Source organism: Pelobates fuscus, chromosome 2 (assembly GCF_036172605.1).
Source record: "Pelobates fuscus isolate aPelFus1 chromosome 2, aPelFus1.pri, whole genome shotgun sequence".
Lineage (NCBI taxonomy): Eukaryota > Metazoa > Chordata > Amphibia > Anura > Pelobatidae > Pelobates > Pelobates fuscus.
The window spans coordinates 243,928,115-243,949,138 of NC_086318.1; the positions used below are offsets into that span (position 1 = coordinate 243,928,115).

The 21,024-nt window shown below is 42.2% G+C and overlaps 1 protein-coding gene across 3 annotated transcripts in view; it reads left to right on the plus strand.

The window, feature by feature from the left end:
• The window catches only part of PCMT1 (protein-L-isoaspartate (D-aspartate) O-methyltransferase), a 91,195-nt gene extending 70,454 nt beyond the window's left edge, over positions 1–20,741 (plus strand). Inside the window, exons 5-8 of one of the 3 annotated variants that reach the window (XM_063443310.1) lie at positions 4,049–4,169; positions 9,144–9,229; positions 10,682–10,907; positions 19,904–20,741. In XM_063443310.1, the coding sequence (XP_063299380.1) occupies positions 4,049–4,169; positions 9,144–9,229; positions 10,682–10,861 (387 nt within the window). In that variant the 3' untranslated portion in view covers positions 10,862–10,907; positions 19,904–20,741. The remainder of the gene's footprint in view (positions 1–4,048; positions 4,170–9,143; positions 9,230–10,681; positions 10,908–19,903) is intronic. The other 2 variants (XM_063443309.1, XM_063443308.1) reach the window with 2 other exon arrangements.
• Positions 20,742–21,024: the final 283 nt, after the last annotated feature.

Here is a 21,024-nt window from a genome sequence, read left to right on the forward strand (position 1 = left end):
GTGGGGGCCATAATAGTAATAGGGGGGGGGGGGACCTACTGTCCTCCCCCCCCCGGCCCCCACCCCTGGGCGGCGGGTGGGGGCCATAATAGTAATAAGGGGGGGGGGACCTACTGTCCTCCAGCCCCCGGCCCCCACCCCTGGGCGGCGGGTGGGGGCCCTAATGGAAAAGGGGGGGGGGGACCTACTGTCCTCCCCCCCGGCCCCCACCCCTGGGCGGCGGGTGGGGGCCATAACGATAATGGGGGGGGGACCTACTGTCCTCCCCCCGCCCCCACCCCTGGGCGGCGGGTGGGGGCACTAAGTAAATTCCCCCCCCCCCCCCCCCCATCAAGGTGACTAGGGGTGCCCAAGCCCCTAGTCACCCACCCCCCACCCAAATAAAAAATGCCCCTACCTACCCCCCTCACCCTAAAAAATAGTGAGGGGGGAATAAAATTGCTAACCTGTAAAGTAAAATTAAACTTACCATTCGACGTCTTCTTTTTTCTAAAATCTTCATTTTTCAGCCCCAAAAAAGGCCAAATAAAAAACCATCATAGCCGTCGAACTAAAAATAAAATAAAAAACCCGAGCGCAAAAAAAAAAACCCGACGAAAAAGAAAAAACCCGAGCGCACAAAAAAATAATCCATCTTCACCCATGGAGGGCTCCGCGCAGACTGAGCTCCGCAGGGCGGGGCAAGGCTTATAAAGCCTTGCCCCGCCCTGCAATTAGCCTAAGAACACTCTGATTGGTGGGTTTAAGCCAATCAGAGTGCTCTTTGTCATTTTACAAGCGTGGGAAAGTTCTTTGGAATTTTCCCACGCTTGTAAAATGACACAGAGCACTGTGATTGGATGGCTTGAAATCCATCCAATCACAGTGCTCTGTGTCATTTTACAAGCGTGGGAAAGTTCTTTGGAACTTTCCCACGCTTGTAAAATGACACAGAGCACTGTGATTGGATGGCTTGAAATCCATCCAATCACAGTGCTCTGTGTCATTTTACAAGCGTGGGAAAATTCCAAAGAACTTTCCCACGCTTGTAAAATGACACAGAGCACTGTGATTGGATGGATTTAAAGCCATCCAATCACAGTGCTCTGTGTCATTTTACAAGCGTGGGAAAATTCCAAAGAACTTTCCCACGCTTGTAAAATGACACAGAGCACTGTGATTGGATGGCTTGAAATCCATCCAATCACAGTGCTCTGTGTCATTTTACAAGCGTGGGAAAATTCCAAAGAACTTTCCCACGCTTGTAAAATGACACAGAGCACTGTGATTGGATGGATTTCAAGCCATCCAATCACAGTGCTCTGTGACATTTTACAAGCGTGGGAAAATTCCAAAGAACTTTCCCACGCTTGTAAAATGACAAAGAGCACTCTGATTGGCTTAAACCCACCAATCAGAGTGTTCTTAGGCTAATTGCAGGGCGGGGCAAGGCTTTATAAGCCTTGCCCCGCCCTGCGGAGCTCAGTCTGCGCGGAGCCCTCCATGGGTGAAGATGGATTATTTTTTTGTGCGCTCGGGTTTTTTCTTTTTCGTCTGGTTTTTTTTTTGCGCTCGGGTTTTTTATTTTATTTTTAGTTCGACGGCTATGATGGTTTTTTTATTTGGCCTTTTTTGGGGCTGAAAAATGAAGATTTTAGAAAAAAGAAGACGTCGAATGGTAAGTTTAATTTTACTTTACAGGTTAGCAATTTTATTCCCCCCTCACTATTTTTTAGGGTGAGGGGGGTAGGTAGGGGCATTTTTTATTTGGGTGGGGGGTGGGTGACTAGGGGCTTGGGCACCCCTAGTCACCTTGATGGGGGGGGGGGGGGAATTTACTTAGTGCCCCCACCCGCCGCCCAGGGGTGGGGGCGGGGGGAGGACAGTAGGTCCCCCCCCATTATCGTTATGGCCCCCACCCGCCGCCCAGGGGTGGGGGCCGGGGGGGGGGGGAAGGACAGTAGATCCCCCCCCCCCCCCTTATTACTATTATGGCCCCCACCCGCCGCCCAGGGGTGGGGGCCGGGGGCTGGAGGACAGTAGGTCCCCCCCCCTTATTACTATTATGGCCCCCACCCGCCGCCCAGGGGTGGGGGCCGGGGGGGAGGACAGTAGGTCCCCCCCCCCCTTTTTTCCATTAGGGCCCCCACCCGCCGCCCAGGGGTGGGGGCCGGGGGCTGGAGGACAGTAGGTCCCCCCCCCTTATTACTATTATGGCCCCCACCCGCCGCCCAGGGGTGGGGGCCGGGGGGTGGAGGACAGTAGGTCCCCCCCCCCTATTACTATTATGGCCCCCACCCGCCGCCCAGGGGTGGGGGCCGGGGGGGTGGAGGACAGTAGGTCCCCCCCCCTTATTACTATTATGGCCCCCACCCGCCGCCCAGGGGTGGGGGCCTGAGGGGAGGACAGTAGGTCCCCCCTCATTCCCATTATGGCCCCCACCCGCCGTCCAGGGGTGGGGGCCGGCGGGGGAGGACAGTAGGCCCCCCGTCCCCCCCTTATTACCCTTTTTTTTTTTTTTTTTTTTTTACAGTGAGCAGCCACAGGCTGCTCACTGTTTAGTGGACATGCCCCTACTCGCGATATAGCGAGTAGGGGCATTGGGGAGATTTTAATCTCCCTTGTGCTATTATGGGGGTCATATTGACCCCCATAGAGTGAGGGGGGGACCTGGGGGGCTTATGAAGTGGTGGGGAGCTCTGCTCCCTGCCGCTTCTATAGTTACATATTACAAGGAGGGAGCTGCACGCCGGTAGCTCCCTCCTTGTAATAAACTGAACGAACAAACTAACACTGATACACAGTGTTAGTTTGTTCGTCTGATTTTTTCTATTCATTCATTCGTCTGTCTGATGAATGAATGAATAGGTGAAATTCCCGTTCGCATGTCCAGGTGTTTCACTGGGCATGTGCGGGAATCTCAGGGCTATCTAGTGTGGGCAGATGACGTGTCCCACAGGGACTTCACCTACCCACACAAAGATGGCGGCGCCCTGAATAAAGATCGGGCAGAAAATAAAGAATAAAAAATAGGTAATGTGGGGGGCATAGGGGCATTTGGGGATGACTAGGGGGTCGATTGGATGTAGTTGAGGCGGGAGGGGGGTTAAAAAAAAAAACGGAATTCGGCATGACAGTGCCGCTTTAAACCTTGTACATAGGCCCATCATATGATATTTGTCACAACAAATAAAGCCCTTTTTGTCCTTTAAAAACCGGTACATAATATATGTTGGTGCAGTGAATTAGAGATTTGTCCTTAAGGGGTTAATCAAATGTCTTATTGCTGTCAATTCATTAAAGGGATGCTGTAGGCACTATGACCATTTCATCTCATTGAATTGGTTATCATGTCTGGATGGTGTTGTCTCTCCATTTATTGTTAAGACATTTAACACTAAATAAGGGTCCCTAGACACCACTGGAGGGAAGGCAAAGGTACATATTGTATACTTCTGTCATACCAAATCATTCCAGCGACAGGAAGCAGTCATCTTACACTCTTAGCCAAGCACTGCATTGCTGCTCATGCTAATACTTCCTTATTAGCCCAAGCAGCACAAAAATAAGTTTAACTTTGAATGGAAGGTCTGCTCTAGGGGACTTTAGACACCTAAAACACTTCAATTAGATTAAACAATTACAGTATCCCTTTAAAGGCTGAACTACTTAAGAACACTTTTAAAGTATGCATCAAGGATACAATTGTATGCATTGGTCTAGTTTAAATTTTGATTGTTTTTAAATCTTTCACTTATAAAACAGATAAAACTGCATAGATGTCAGCTGCATCTGGTGTGCGTGCATCTCCTGCAGTGGTCATTTTGAATAAGGCTTAGGTTAGTGTATTCTTTAAACCGTATTACATTATTACGCAACAGTACATTCTTGGAATGCATCTAGCTTTGGTTGTCAGTAACAAACAAAACAAAAAAATTGTTAATGGATACAATTTATAATATAGTCGAAATTAGCACCAGTAAGCTATATTAAATATATATATGCATTTTATTTATAAACATATATTTATAAGAATTAAACAATCTGCTTCTTTACGTTCTTTTTATAGGTTGGGCCCAAAGGAAGAGTAGTAGGAATTGACCATATTAAAGAGTTAGTAGACGATTCTATTAATAATGTAAAAAAAGATGACCCTGCATTGATGTCTTCTGGTCAAGTAAAACTTCTAGGTAAGTTTATGGATAGTATATTTGAGCATCTGGTTAATAATTATACATAAAAAAATCTAGATCAACTAGGTTTCAAGAGGCACTCAAATATCAAAAATCACCACATCTTCATAATCAGTCGCTTATCCTTAAGACCTTTTGATTATCCAAAAACTTTTCATTCACACTGTTAATGCCTTTTATAGAAAGGCATGGGATTCAATGCATCTCTATGAGAAACATTTGATAGGCAAATGTTGGTAATGGCTATGCATGAACATATTTCTAAAATTATTGACTAGTAGATTTTATTCAAGCTCCTAGTTCTTGATGATCTCGTCATGGGCAGATAGGCATGCAGAGATTAATATCGTGATGCTGAATTACAGGTATGTTTAAAGGAACACTTCAAGTACCATAACTACTATAGGTAAAGTTATGATACCCTCTTGGTGTAAGTCAAGCATGTCAAACTCGCGGCCTGCGGCCCACAAGGATCATCTTTGCAGCCCGGTGAGCCGCGAGTGTTCAAACTGGGGATGAAGGCTCAGGTGAGCACTTCTAGGAAAATTGTTTTTTTTAAAAGAGTTACTAGATGGTATAATACCCCGGACCGACTTGGAAAATTTGGAGCACTAGCTTCTGATGGATGTTGGAGATGTGGCGAGAGGGGGGCGAATATAGAACGCATATGGTGGGAGTGCAAAATCATTGGGAGCTATTGGATACAGGTATTGAGTGTCATTTATAAAAAATTTCCAACGCTGGACCAGCTGTCCCCATCCAAGATTTTGTTGAGCTATCTATTGAATGAGGCAAATGCTATGATCCCGTTGTTTTGGCTTAAATCTAGTATTCCGATTAAAGAACAATGGATTTCTAGAGTGGAAGCTTTGAGGGAACTCGAAGAGGTTCATTGGGCCACTCAGGGGAAGAGAGACCATTACTATAAGATATGGGATATATGGCGAATGCATTGGTTAGAAATACCATAGTAAGATAACACCACAGTAAGAATATTTCAAGACTGAAGATAAGCTAGTAGTCCACTAATGTTAGAAGTAACGGAAGAACCTTTTTTTTTTTTTTTTTTTTTTTTTTTTTCTGTCTTCTTTTTTTTTTCCTTTTGTTATTTGGATGAGCTTAAGCATACGATGATATGGGATGTTTGATAATGTTATTTGGCAATGACAAAAGTGATCCCAATATCTGATGTAAAAAAGAAAAAGAAAAAAAATGTCAAACTCGCGGCCTGCGGCCCACAAGGATCATCTTTGCGGCCTGGTGAGCCGCGAGTGCATGCTGAAGGTTATAGCAGAGTAGGCACCTGATTTCCCCATATTGCAGGTGCCTACTCTGCTTATTTACCCGGCCGGGGAGGAGGGCCGCAAGGGAGCTCAGTGTTCTGCTCCTCACTGCTCCCTCGCGCGCGTTGACTGAAGTGAAGCCGGGCGCCTGAATATGACGTCATATTCCGGCACCCGGCATCACTAAACCGCGCCCGGGAGCAGCGAGGAGCTGGAAGGACCCCATGGAGATACCCCTATCGGCTCCATAAGGTAAGGAGCAATAATGAAAATTGTGTTTCTCTCTGTGTCTGTGTCTCTCTGTCTCTGTGTTGGTCTGTCTTTCGGTGTTTCTGTCTGTGTCTGTCTGTTAGCGAGGGTGTGTGTGTGTGAGTGTCAGCGAGGGGGTGTGTGTGTCTGTTAGCGAGGGGGTGTGTGTGTCTGTTAGCGAGGGGGGGTGTGTGTCTGTTAGCGAGGGGGGGTGTGTGTCTGTTAGCGAGGGGGTGTGTGTCTGTTAGCGAGGGGGTGTGTGTGTTAGCGAAGGGGTGTGTGTCTGTTAGCGAGGGGGTGTGTGTGTCTGTTAGCGAGGGGGTGTGTGTGTCTGTTAGCGAGGGGGTGTGTGTGTCTGTTAGCGAGGGGGTGTGTGTGTCTGTTAGCGAGGGGGTGTGTGTGTCTGTTAGCGAGGGGGGGTGTGTGTCTGTTAGCGAGGGGGTGTGTGTGTGTCAGCGAGGGTGTGTGTGTGTTAGCGAGGGTGTGTGTGTGTGTGTTAGCGAGGGTGTGTGTGTGTGTGTTAGCGAGGGTGTGTGTGTGTGTTAGCGAGGGTGTGTGTGTGTGTCTGTGTTAGCGAGGGTGTGTGTGTGTGTCTGTGTTAGCGAGGGTGTGTGTGTGTGTCTGTGTTAGCGAGGGTGTGTGTGTGTGTCTGTGTTAGCAAGGGTGTGTGTGTGTGTGTCTGTTAGCGAGGGTGTGTGTGTGTTAGCGAGGGGGTGTGTGTGTGTGTGTGTCAGCGAGGGTGTCTGTGTTAGCGAGGGTGTGTGTGTGTGTCTGTGTTAGCGAGGGTGTGTGTGTGTCTGTGTTAGCGAGGGTGTGTGTGTGTCTGTGTTAGCGAGGGTGTGTGTGTATGTGTGTCTGTCAGCGAGGGTGTGTGTGTGTGTGTGTGTCTGTCAGCGAGGGTGTGTGTGTGTGTGTGTCTGTCAGCGAGGGTGTGTGTGTGTCTGTCAGCGAGGGTGTGTGTGTGTCTGTCAGCGAGGGTGTGTGTGTGTGTGTCTGTCAGCGAGGGTGTGTGTGTGTGTGTCTGTCAGCGAGGGTGTGTGTGTGTGTCTGTCAGCGAGGGTGTGTGTGTGTGTGTCTGTCAGCGAGGGTGTGTGTGTGTGTCTGTCAGCGAGGGTGTGTGTGTGTGTCTGTCAGCGAGGGTGTGTGTGTGTGTCTGTCAGCGAGGGTGTGTGTGTGTGTCTGTCAGCGAGGGTGTGTGTGTGTGTCTGTCAGCGAGGGTGTGTGTGTGTGTCTGTCAGCGAGGGTGTGTGTGTGTGTCTGTCAGCGAGGGTGTGTGTGTGTGTCTGTCAGCGAGGGTGTGTGTGTGTGTCTGTCAGCGAGGGTGTGTGTGTGTGTCTGTCAGCGAGGGTGTGTGTGTGTGTCTGTCAGCGAGGGTGTGTGTGTGTGTCTGTCAGCGAGGGTGTGTGTGTGTGTCTGTCAGCGAGGGTGTGTGTGTGTGTCTGTCAGCGAGGGTGTGTGTGTGTCTGTCAGCGAGGGTGTGTGTGTGTCTGTCAGCGAGGGTGTGTGTGTGTGTCTGTCAGCGAGGGTGTGTGTGTGTGTCTGTCAGCGAGGGTGTGTGTCTGTCAGCGAGGGTGGGTGTGTCTGTCAGCGAGGGTGGGTGTGTCTGTCAGCGAGGGTGGGTGTGTCTGTCAGCGAGGGTGGGTGTGTCTGTCAGCGAGGGTGGGTGTGTCTGTCAGCGAGGGTGGGTGTGTCTGTCAGCGAGGGTGGGTGTGTCTGTCAGCGAGGGTGTGTGTGTGTCTGTCAGCGAGGGGGTGTGTGTGTCTGTCAGCGAGGGGGTGTGTGTGTCTGTCAGCGAGGGTGTGTGTGTGTCTGTCAGCGAGGGTGTGTGTGTGTCTGTCAGCGAGGGTGTGTGTGTGTCTGTCAGCGAGGGTGTGTGTGTGTCTGTCAGCGAGGGTGGGTGTGTGTGTCTGTCAGCGAGGGTGGGTGTGTGTGTCTGTCTGTCTGTCTGCGTGCGTGTGCGTGTGTGTGTGTGTGGCCCGTGCCACACTTTGAGTTTGACATGCTTGGTGTAAGTAGTCAGACTGATTAAAGTTACATTGTAGTCACTTTAATCACTTTGGTTAATTGAACTTATGGTGGTTATGGTGCTTGGAGTACTTGCACGCTGGGTCATTCATCAATGCTAAACAGTTTATGCTTAGTACAGATTTTCAGTGCCTGGCAGCCTGAAACCCAGCCTCCAATGACGATATGGTGAAAATGGAGCTATGCTTCCACCTTGTGCCATACGTATTCATGCCAGCAGTGTGGGGCAGTGATTGGTTGAGAGGGCTTAACTGATGCAGGCTGCCAAGGACAGATAAGTTCTATTAAACAGTGAGTAAACCCCACAGACTTAAGGCACCATAACTTCAAACAGAAGTAGTTAAGGTGCCTGCAGTGTTCTTGTAAGAACAGTTTGATTGTTTACCTGAGTTTTCCATACAGTGGGTGCCTGGCAGACCCAGGGAAATTATCAAACTGTTCTCCTCTTCAGATGGAAGCTCCTGCACTGAGCTGTGTGTGACTGTGCATGGCCAGGCTTATTGCCTGAGCTCAGGGTAGTTAACGGAAGCTTCTTGCAGGAGCTCCCATCTGAAAAGTTGGCAGCTGCAGGTGCCCAGCGGATCTCAGGTAAGTTGTCAAACCATTCTTAAATGGACAGTTTGACCACAGAGAGGGCAATCTGTAGTGGTTTGCTATTATAGTGTTATTTTAATAGTTTATGAATTAAGAAAATGTGAGAACCCAGTAATCTACACCAAAAAAAAAAAAACACTAACATTAGATATATTTTATTAAGTTTTAGCCACTTGAATGTTAATTTGATATTGTAATTGTAAAATGTATAATACATATGTGTGTTTATGTATGGTTCAGCAATGCAAGGCATTCTAGAACCGCACACTGGCTCTAATTGTGCTTTGAAATTTCAGGCAAGAGGCAGTTACTGATCAGATATTTGCCACCATAACACACTATACAAATTTTGTCCAACTTACTTTGTGCATGTGTTATCTAATCTGTTGAGCTTAGTCTTTTTGTTAGGTGGTCAAATTTTCATTCTTCCAGACTGCACTCCCAGGTCTAAAAAATAAAGGATTAAGGGCTTTGAAGGGGCACAATTCTAGCTTTAACATAATGCCAGCATCAACCAGGATTGTAATCCAGAAATCAATCTGTACTCTTTCTTGAGTTTGTAGATAATATCTAACACACTGAGAGAAATGTTTGTTAGCATAAAGGAACACCGTTGGTATCATAAACACTTGAACATATTAACATATTAACCCCTTAAGGACCAAACTTCTGGAATAAAAGGGAATCATGACATGTCACACATGTCATGTGTCCTTAAGGGGTTAAAGTGGTGAGCGGTCATTATTTGGAGAACAGGCATCTGTGTCACATTTTGTAGACGTTTGATTCGTAAATAACCATATTTTTTTTTCTTCTCCAGTTGGTGACGGGAGGATGGGGTATCCAGAAGAAGCTCCTTATGATGCCATTCATGTTGGTGCAGCAGCCCCTGTTGTGCCCCAAGCTGTATGTATTCTGTTAGGCCACTTCCTGCATTGGTTAGAATTTTGCTTGTAAGCATTGTTGTTTATTATTTTCCAAGCCAGGCATACTATCCCGCTTGTTAATGATCTTATAAAATCTCCCATCCCTATTAATATATATTGTTTTGTTTGCAAATTCAGTTATTGATTTCTTTATTAGTTGATTCTATTAATGGGACACTGTAAGATACATAATTACACCTCCGTATCAGTGGACTATTCTGGTTTTGTTGCCCTAGGCATGACAAAACTCAGGCAACTCCCTCCCCCCCCCCCCCCCCTCTAAATTTCACTTCCTTTTAAAAACCAACACGCTCTTTGCCTGACACACACGCCTTCACTGATGCATACACTGACTTACTCACTGACCGTCATTGTCACACACACTGTTTAACCAACATACACACCAACAGACACACATGCACATTCACCGATACGCACATTCACAGTCAGACACACGCACACTGTGACACACAGACACTCATTCACTCCGCCTCCCACATCAGGCAATGCCAGCCTATATGAGGCCTGAGGTGGCCAGCTGGCCAGCTCCTGGGCCCCGGAAAACAAGGGGCTGGCAAGGTATTTGCCAGGGCATTTGGGGTCGGCTTTTTTTTGCCGCTTCCCTGAAAGGGCCGCCCAAGGCAAATGCCTTGGCAGCCTCGCGGTAAATACACAGCTGCTCAGTATGATGATGATGATATTGCCTGGAGTCTGGATGTCCTCAACCAGTGCTTTGTCAAACATTTTAGGAGCAGTTTAACAAAGATCAGTTGCACTGATAATGCAGAATTTACTTATTATTATTGCCAATTATGCCTTTTCAATGTCCATTTCATACAACCTGACTGGCAACGATTGTCTAAGGGGAGTGGCCAACCTGCCCATAGTGCTTTCAACCAATCAACCAAATTGACATTGGTGATTCAGAAATTTGAGTGCTGCACTATGAGGCAGAGAACAGTCTCTTGTAGCATGTGTTTGTCAAACTGCTTCTATATGTTTTGACAGAAAACTGAGGGACAGCACCCTGAAACTATTTGTAATATAACCATCAGAAGATTTTTTTTTTCAAATTAGGCTTTTGGGAATGTTTTGTTTAGGTATGTTTTGTTTTTTAAGCAAAAATGTATGTTTATTTTATTTGTGTTCTTAATCTTTATTATATTTACATATTGGAATCCTGTTGACTCACCTCATGTCCTGAACCACATTGCAATCCTTTACACATATAACATATGCCTATTTTAAAATATGCATGTCTCTTTTCAGAACGTTCTTTTTAAATTAATTTAAATACATTTATTTTTAGGATTATATTGCATACCCTGAGCTACGAGGCTACTAATGTTTGTTGAAATAATAAAAATTTCTGAATTCATTCATTGTGTCTACATTTCTGAATTCATTCATTGTGTCTGTTTTTTTGCCACAGCTTATAGATCAACTAAAACCTGGAGGAAGACTAATACTACCAGTCGGCCCTGCTGGTGGAAACCAAATGTTGGAGCAATATGATAAGCTAGAAGATGGAAGTGCCAAAATGAAACCTCTGATGGGGGTGATCTACGTGCCTTTAACAGACAAAGAGAAGCAATGGTCCAGGTGGAAGTGATTTTGTATTCCACTATTTCTTCTTCCACACACACTAAAGGTGAAAGGTCGGGAGTTTAGCAGATAACTGGAATGGCTGCCTTCCCTGCTATCACTGCTCTGCTACTTCCATACCATTAAACACTGCCTTAACAAGCTGAGCTGCATTGATATGGAATGGCCATTTAAACAACAATTGAGAAAAGTGGTTTCAATTGTCATTACTTTAATGCATGGCTCTATGTTCTTGTTTATTCCAAGCACCAATTAAGGTTGCACTGTGGGCATGTCTGCACCAATTAAGGTTGCACTGTGGGCATGTCTGCACCAATTAAGGTTGCACTGTGGGCATGTCTGCACTACTGGACTTTCCAATTTTTTTTTATGGAAGCAAACAATCAGGAACATATTATTGCCATTTATATAGCACCAACAGATTCCGTAGTGTCCTATAAATAGGACAATTACAAGAAAACTTACAGAAACGATAGGTTGAAGAGGGCCCTGCTCAAACAAGCTTACCGTCTATAGGAGGTGGAGTATAAAACACATTAGGACAGGGAATAGGATATTCTGCCCTGCCTTTTAATGTGGCAAAATCTCTGCATTTTAGGGAAAACAGATGTAATGCAGACCTGAATAAAGAGAATATTGACCTATTTGCATGCAAAAGGTGCATTCCGATACATTGTATCCCTAAACTTGTTATATCTGGGTAATAATAATGTATCTAACCAGGAAAGATATATTCAGATTACTCTGGTTTCCAAATACCTACTGGGCATGTTACTTTTGCCCAACATCCAGGGGTTGTTACTATTACCCAATTTAATGGATGCAGCTAGAGTTCAAATTGTCTTCATTTGCCAAATGTATACTAGTAGCTACCCTTATTTATAACATTCTGACTTTGTGATATATTTAAAATAGACAAGTACTTTGAAGGGACAGGACACTCTAAGCACCATAACTATTACAGCTTATTGCTTTTGAGTGGTTTGACAAATACTGGATTAATTTTGCCGTGTTCTTTGACTGTCATTGCCAAAAAAAGTATATATTTGTAATATAAAAACCTATGAATTATGTTAATAGCAACGGAGATGAAGGGCTTTGAGTGCCAGTTGTATATTTTTTTTCTTTCAGTTTTTCCTTCCTTATACCGCTTAATTATATTCTTCCCTTGCCACTTCATATCTAGTGGCTTTCCCTCTTAATATCTAAGGGGCCACCATTTTGTTCTGCTCTGGTTATGATGTGTGCAGTTTGCCCTTCTGTGGGTTAGCCTATAAATGGATTGTGTTAGCCTACTGATGGATTGTGTTCGCCTGTGAATGTATCTTGAGAGTGAGTTTGTTTCTGGGGTTTTAATTTTTATTATATGCAACGTTTTTTCCTGGCATACAATGTAAAATAATTGCCATGATTCTGGCACATGCATTTATTTTTTTATAATTGAAGTAAATTGTTTTACATTCAGTTGATACATCTGCGATATTCCACATTAACATTGCCACATTTTTCAGTATACAGAGTCAGACACAATTAAGACACGGACCAGGTCAATAACAAACAGTATACCATACATAGTTTCAAACATTGTCCCCTATGTTGTTGTGTGCCATTATGACTGGTGGCTGTCCAGTCTATACACTCCCATCGCTGGAGTAGTGCTGTAAATGGTAGAGAGGGTGGTGCTCTCTCTCCTGTCTGCTTACTTTAGGCGTGAGGCCTACCTATGTTCTCTCTTGTAGGAGATACAGCATTAGAAGTGGAAATGAGAGAACTCCGCAGCTGGGGAGGTATGTTTGCAGGTGGGCGCAGATTATATCTATACATGCGTAAGTGTAACAAAATTAAAAAACAAACATAAAAGGAGATTTTAATATTGATTGGCTGAATCCTAAAAATAATAGTTCTTGCACGCTTTTTAAGACTTTGCAGCTAACGCAATTAATCTCCTCCCCAACTCGCATAAACATTAAAAGCCATAACCATACCCTGCTAGATTGGATTCTTTCCACTTCTCCTGATAGAATCCAGGAGGCCGGTGTTCTCCCAAACACTTTCAGTGATCACTGTTTAGTGTACTGTGTGCGCAAAATAAAGGCTATTAAATCCTCTCCCAAGGTTAAAATAACTAGGTCCTTCAAAAAATGTAATCTTGAATCCTTTCTAAAGGACATCAAGAACCTCCCATGGCACAGATTAAACATTATCCCAGATCTAGACTGTGCTGTTGAATTCTTTCAGTTTGAACTCCTACAAATTTGGAATCTGCATGCCCCGCTGCGTAAGGTAAGAGTAAAAGGAGCACATATGAACTGGATCACTGCTGACCTCATCCAAATGTACCAGTTTCGGGATTCTTTGTGGTCAAAGTTTAAGCGTACTGGCTCTATGAATGCTCACTGTGCGTATAGACAATGGCGAAATATATGCACAAAACAAACAAAATTGGCCAAGGCCCAATATTTCTTTGACAATCTGAACAATAACATCTCAAACCCTAGAAACTTTTGGAAAGTCATAAATAAACTACAAACTCCCCCAATCCACTCCCAACCCTCCACTGTCAAAGTGGATAACCAAACCCTGCAACTTCCGTTAGATGTAGCAAATGCCTTTAACAATTATTTTGTCGGATGCTCTACTGCCCTGATTGCCAAGCTAATAAATGGCACACATCCTGAAACTACAAATTTGGATCAGGTCTCACTAAATTTGCAAACGCCCAATATAGACAAGTTCATTTTTAGACCTGTACCTGTTCGTGTCATTGAAAAACATCTTAATAATCTAAAAATGAAAAACCAGTCCGGACCTGACCAAATCCCAGCAATGCTGTTGAAGCTCAGTGCGCCGGCAATTGCTAAACCCGTCACAACTCTAATTAATGAATCCTTGGTGTCTGGATACCTACCCAAACTTTGGAAGACTGCAAGAGTAGTGTCTATCCATAAAAGTGGTGACACTACTTTGGTTTCTAACTATCGCCCTATATCATTGCTCCCGGTATTGTCAAAAATCTTAGAAAAATGTGTCCATACGCAACTATGTGAGTATTACCAACAATCAAACTATCTGACCCCTGATCAATCGGGCTTTCGCCAGAATCACTCCACTACAACTGCCCTCTTAAAAGTTTGCAATGACATCCAAGCTGGCATGGAACAAGGAGACCTAACTGGAGCTATTTTCCTTGATTTTGCAAAGGCCTTTGACACAGTAGACCACGACATTCTACTGCACAAACTCAAAAAGTCAGGTATTGGTGATCATTCGCTAAACTGGTTTCGATCGTATGTATCGGAACGCTCACAATATGTGTCCATTTCTGACAGCGACTCCCTCCCTCTCCCAGTCACGTGTGGTGTTCCCCAAGGTTCCATTCTTGGCCCCCTACTATTTTCATTATTTATAAATGATCTGCCAAATGTCTGCAAATCCTCAAACATACACATGTACGCAGATGACACGGTAATCTATGCGAACAATTCAGATCTACCGCAGCTTGAGGCTGTGCTCCAAGACCAGTTTACAGAGGTAGAAAAGTGGATCGCAAAAAACAAACTCTTCCTGAACACTGACAAAACTGTCACAATGATCTTTGGAACAGTACCTAAATTACACAAATTACACAATTCCCACCTATCAATCAAAACCATTTCAAATGGCACACTGACCGCAGTCCACTCTTTCAAATACTTGGGTATGATGTTAGACCCCAATCTATCTTTTGGCCTGCACATAGAAAAGCTTGCATCTAAACTTTATCCAAAACTAGGTGCCCTGTACAGAAACAAATCCTGCCTAAGCCCTTCAGTAAAGCAAAAGATTGTACAGCAAATGCTGATGCCAATCATTGATTATGGGGATGTAGTATATGCATCTACATCGCAATCCCACATTAATAAACTCAACACATTGTATAACTCGTTCTGCCGATTTGTGCTACAATGTAATTACAGGACCCACCATTGTGACATGCTAAAAGAACTAAACTGGCTGTCGCTGGAATCCAGACGCACCCTTCATCTTTCCAGCCTTGTGTTTAAGAGCTTTTCGGGGAAACTCCCACCCTACCTGAACGCAATGCTTTCCCTGGCTGTTCCCACTTCCTATAACCTCCGATCCAGTACCAACACTTTACTTAGTCTACCTCAATATAAAAAGAAAGCAGCACGATCCTCCTTCTCCTACAGAGCACCGCATTTGTGGAACGACCTCCCGCACAAATTAAAATCTTCCCTAAGCTTAAAGTCCTTTAAGAGATCCCTCTCTACATACTTGAAAACAGAATGTACCTGTCATTGTTGATTATATATTTCCTACCTGTTCTATGTTAAATTTTGTATATATTGTATATTAATATTGTATTTGTATTTTATTGTACTCTAACTGTAACAATGCAATGATTTGTGGACCCAGGACATACTTGAAAACGAGAGAAATCTCAATGTATCTTTCCTGGTAAAATATTTTATAAATAAATAAACGTTAACCTTCTAAAATTCGAACAAGGGGATGCTGGTATTGTCCTGTCCAAGATGTTGGTGTGTTATTTATTTAATTTTTATATAAAATATTTTACCATGAAGGATATGTTGAGATTTCTCTCGTTTTCAAGTATCTGGGTCCACAAAACATTGCATTGTTACATTGATGCATTGATACAATTACTTCTCTTAGGCTTGTAATGCATTAGGGAAGAACATGCCACAGTGTGCATCCACTAACATTTCACAATTTAGGAGAATAGCCACCCTAGCAACCAGATGCGTTGCAGAGTTGTGTTTTTTTGTTTTTTTTAATTCCTCCTGCCGCATTTTTCCCTTAGTAATCACATCAGAAAAATGCTAGGTCCTCTGTAATGTAGTAATGACTAAAAATCTACATTAATAGAAGCTGAAAATCTACAGTTTTTTTTTTTTATAGAAAGTCTGTCTAGAAATGCATATATTATTTAATGCATTTAATTAATCATTGCAACAACAAAAAAACGATGCCCAACTCGTACATCCTTGTTAGTGCTAGGCATTGTCCTATCAAATGCTTATTAACCCCTTCACGACCTACGTCCGACAAAAAAGTAATTAATGACCGCGGATGTACCTGGTATGGCATCCCAGGCAGTCCCCCTGCAGCTGCAGTCCGGGCCATCTGATCACTGGGTCCTCGCGATCACATGGCAGGAATAGCAGTCTTGTGCAGTGCCTGCAGGGAGAGTGCCTGAGCTCTCTGGCTGCCCCCCTCTTGCATTCAAAAAAGTTTTAAAAGTTAATAAAAGTTGTTAAAAAAGTTGAATAAAGTAAACAAAAGTACTTAGGAAAAAAAAAAAATATATATATATATATATATTTTTTTTTTCGACCTGGGACCATACACCCACTCAGTCTTAATGATATGAACACCACACCAATCGTATTTCTTGTAAATGCAGTCTTTCTTTATTAAGAGGTCTGGCAATTTAAAAAAAAAAAAAAAAGCCTTGCTCTCTGAGCACGAGCTGACAAGTTTTTCTACAAAATTCAAATTTGAGCACAGACCCTTTTTTTTTTTTTTTATATAAATGTTTCCTTTCTCCTTCAGAATATGAAGACTCTTGTAGGGAGAAATGCAGTCTCACACACTGCTTGTCCTTCTCTCTGTGAATCCCTGACAGGGAAATTTTATAGCAGTCCTGTGCTAATCATTGCCAACAGGTGAGCAGCTATCTGTGTGATCTTGAACTCCTGGACTGGATTGCTCACCTGCTGTGCTGTATGTAAATTGTGGAGTGGAGCACTGGCCCTCCCTCCACTCCAAATGCTCCACCCCAGGAACCCATATTAAATGGCAAAATTGCTCTGACTAAAACAGACAGAACTTCTTCCTGGGGATAATAATTCACATATTCCAATACTTCTGGAAAAATATACACTCCATCTATAACAATGTCTTGCACTCTGTCACAATATATATGAAATAACTACTTTTATATACACATACACAATCCATTATTCTAAGTGTATATTAATATATATTAAAATACACTTAGAATGACGTTCATTATATATTATATATATCTATACATATAAATATATATAATTACATTTTAAAAAGATATACCCGTTTAAATTTGTTGTTTATATATAATTTTTTTTTATTCTACAAATATATTTATATAATATTATTACATAATTAAGTCATTTTATTAATTACAATTTGAGGGACCTGCCTGACAACCCAGGCATAAAGTCCAGAAATTTGGTTCGCAAGCCCTATATTTAACCCTGTAACTTTTCAGGACACCATAAAACCTATACATGGGGGGTACTGTCACTCGGGAGACTTCGCTGGACACAAATATTAGTGTTTCAAAACAGTAAAATGTATACGACGACGATATCGTCCATGATAGTGCCGTTTTTTTGCATTTTTCACACACACATGGCATTTTGACCAATGATATAATTGTGATATGTTTTACTATTTTGAAACACTATTTGTGTTCCGCGAAGTCTCGCGAGTAAAACCGAACCCCCCCCCCATGTACAGGTTTTATGGTATTTTCAAAAGTTAGTCAAATATAAGGCTTGCATTTTCTTTTTTTTCACATTGAAATTTACCAGATTGGTTATGTTGCCTTTGAGACCGTATGGTAGCCCAGGAATGAGAATTACCCGCATGATGGCATACCATTTGCAAAAGTAGATAGCCCAAGGTATTGCAAATGGGGTAGGCCCAGTATTTTTTAGTAGCCCCTTAGTCACAAACACTGCCCAAAATTAGCGTTCAAATTAGTTTTTTGCACACACAAACAAATATGAACGCTAACTTTGGCCAGTGTTTGTGACTAAGTGGCTACTAAAAAACACTGGACATGCCCCATATTGAATACCCTGGATTGTCTACTATTGCAAATGGTATGCCATTAAAAAAATATGTACATGTGAGGTGTGATTCAGAGATTTATGACTGATAAGTGTTACAATGTCACTATTGATGAATTTTAAAAATACATATTTTGACACCGCAATGTCATACTTGTACTTATAGCCTTATAACATTGGGTATTTCTAAACTCAGGACAAAAGTTAGAAACCATTTAGCACAGGTGTTTTGGGGCGGTTGTAGATTTTGAGGGTCAAAGTTAGAAAAAGTGTTTTTTTGTTTTTTTTTTCATATTTTACAAATTTTTTTATAGTAAATTATATGATCTGATAAAAATAATGGTATCTTTAGAAAGACCATTTAATGGCGAGATAAACTGTATATAATATGTGTGGGTACAGTAAATGAGTAAGAGGAAAATTGCAGCTAAACACAAACACCGCAGAAATGTAAAAACAGCCCTGGTCCTTAACGATAAGAAAACTGAAAATCGGTCTGGTCACTAAGGGGTTAAAAGGTTTCTGCAAAGTTGTTTTTTTTTTTCTTTTTTTTTTTAAATGAACACTATAATCACCTTAAACAACTTTAAGCTGTAGTTGTTCTGGTAACTATATAGTGTCACATTAAGTCTCCAGACAGCGTGATGCCTGGGAAGGGCTATTATACCATGCATTGTATGGAGGAGACCCTGGTAGCAGTGAGTAAGCTGATCTGGTGGTGGTACTTATTCGAAGTACAGCAGCTTTGTCACACACCCTGGCTGTCAATAAGACAATCAGTCCTGTTACTTCCTGGTAGTTTAGTTCATTGGAGTTAAAGTCAAGAGGGAGGCAATTGCCCAGAGCACCTGTCTTGCAAAGACTTCTTATTGAGCGATTGGACAGCCACAGATGGTCTGGGGAAGAATAGGAGAGCTTGTAAAGGATGCAAACAAAAGAATAGAGCACAGTATGGGTTACACTATCAAAACCAGTGTTTTCTTAAAAAGCATTTGCTTTTTAGATGTTCCGCAATAGGAAAAGGCATACTTGTTTTTATTGGGGGTATTTAGACAGTGGAGTGTTGCTTTAAGAAAACACTGGTTTTGGTAGCGTAACCCATACTGTACTCTATTCTAGTGCCAAAGCCAAGTTCTCCCCTCAGCCAGATCATTCTCTGACATCATTCCCCCTAGCTTCCAGTATGCTGTGTGTGTTGATGACAAACACTATATTTGCACACTTATTCCCCAATGACACTGTTCGAGGTAGACTTACACCTCCGGAAGCAAAGATGTTAAACTTTATGTACAATCCTTAAAAGAGAAACATTGAGGACAAATCTGCTCAAAGCTTCTCGTGGGAATTGGTAGTTTTATTTAGATTTAGGGATTCATATTAAAAAATCCAACTTTAGGGCTATATTAGTTTTCGTCTTCATTTCAACAGTAACTTGCAATATAACGCTGTTATGGAATAACTTTCTTGTCAGGCTTAGCCACCCACTATATTAGCCTGATAAGAGTTGTATCCCAGCAAAATCAGGCATCCTCTTGCCATTTAGTTTAATGGGACAGAAAATGCAAAACACTTTGTTGGGATTTTTTATGTTTGTTTTGGGGCTTAGGGTTTCTTTTTTGTTATCTGTGACCCATGCACCTAGAAAGAGAAGAACTTATGTTCTATCAAAGGTATCTGGCATTAGCGACAACAGATTCTAAAATTATACAAAAAATGGTCAGAATATTCCAGCTGGTAAGTCCATGGAGATTGATGTAGACACGGGAAAAACAGTTATGATTTCAATTTTTTTTAGAAAGTAAGGCTGCAGGGACATGGTCTTTGCAATATACCTACTTAAGATGTTGTGGTGATGGTGCTTAGAGTTTCCCTTTAATGTGAATGAAGATAAACATTTTTAATCTACCCTGTCTCAAATGCAGGCAATGTAAGCATGTCTACACATACACTCTATTGCAGTATATCCTTTCACATTTAGAGGTCTGTGAAATACTAATATATGTTAATGTTTCTTCTGGATATATTTCCAATGATGCAGTCATTGTTAAAGTTAATTTCAAATCTAAAAAGCACAGTTTTCAATTGCTTCTGGCTTTGCTTTTTCATTGCTTATACATGTATTCAGACATTGTTTAATATATGACAAAGGTGGGTAAATTAACATCAATTTTCTTTTTATTTTCTTTTAGGGATGAATTGTAATGGCGCCATCACTCCAATCATTATGTAGTATTATGTGTTCCTGCACTTATTTTATTTTACCTTCAAAATTTGTTTTGGACTTTACCAAGTTAAAAATGGTATGGAAAGATCATATGCCAATTTTGTTTTGGTTCAGTTTTTTTTTTTTTTTTTTTTTTTTTCTTCTTTCTTTCTAAAAGAGATTGCCAATCTCATTGGGGAAATTTAAACCTGAGCTTTTTTTTTTTTTTTTTTTTTTGCCTCTGTCAACGCAGGAGTATTTAATACTAACAGCCCACTTTGGGAACTATTTAAATGACTTTGCACTTGTTTTGTTTTCATCTCGGGATAAACTTCAACTGCAACATTCATTATCGCTGGTAAAATGATAAATGGTCACCAAATGACACTGTACACGCACAATGTCGAGTGTCTGCTAAATGCTGCTAAATATAGAAATGAGCTTCCGTTTCCAGGCTTTTTTTTTTTTTTTTACGTGGTTTCATAGAGTAGCATGTGGATTTAGCTTCACCATACTACCAGGAATGTGTTTGTCTTTTCTTATTCTGCCGAGGTCTCTGATTGCCCTGTAGTGTTCAGTGGATCTGATTGAAAGCTTTAGTTTAAATAAATGATGCAGTTCAGAGTGAACATTTAAAAAAAATCTCATTCTCCTATATCTTGGTAATACTCAAAGATCTGCTATGTCAAGCACATACATGTTAACGCAGTTTATAGTTCGCTGCTGTGTATAAGACTCCAACACCACCTGTATAAGCATTGTTCTTGTTAATGAACAGTTTATGCAGTTATGCTTTGCCAAATAAAGTTCAAAGCAAAACCATCCATGAGATTATATTTGTGGAAAATAATGTGGTTGAGACAGAAATTGAGTGTACATAGTTATTCAGGGCTCTTGACATTATGGCAATACCTGGTAGTTGCTAAAATACAGATACTAAATATTACCTACAAATGGAAAAGGGAAGGGGAAAATAATTAGTCTCCCTGTAGATATTGATGTCTGCAGGGGAAAAACTAGTGCTGGAGCAGAGGAAAGTAAGTGAGGGTTCATGGGCTAAATGTATGCTATGCAACACAAATGAGCCACAACATTAAAACCTCTGAC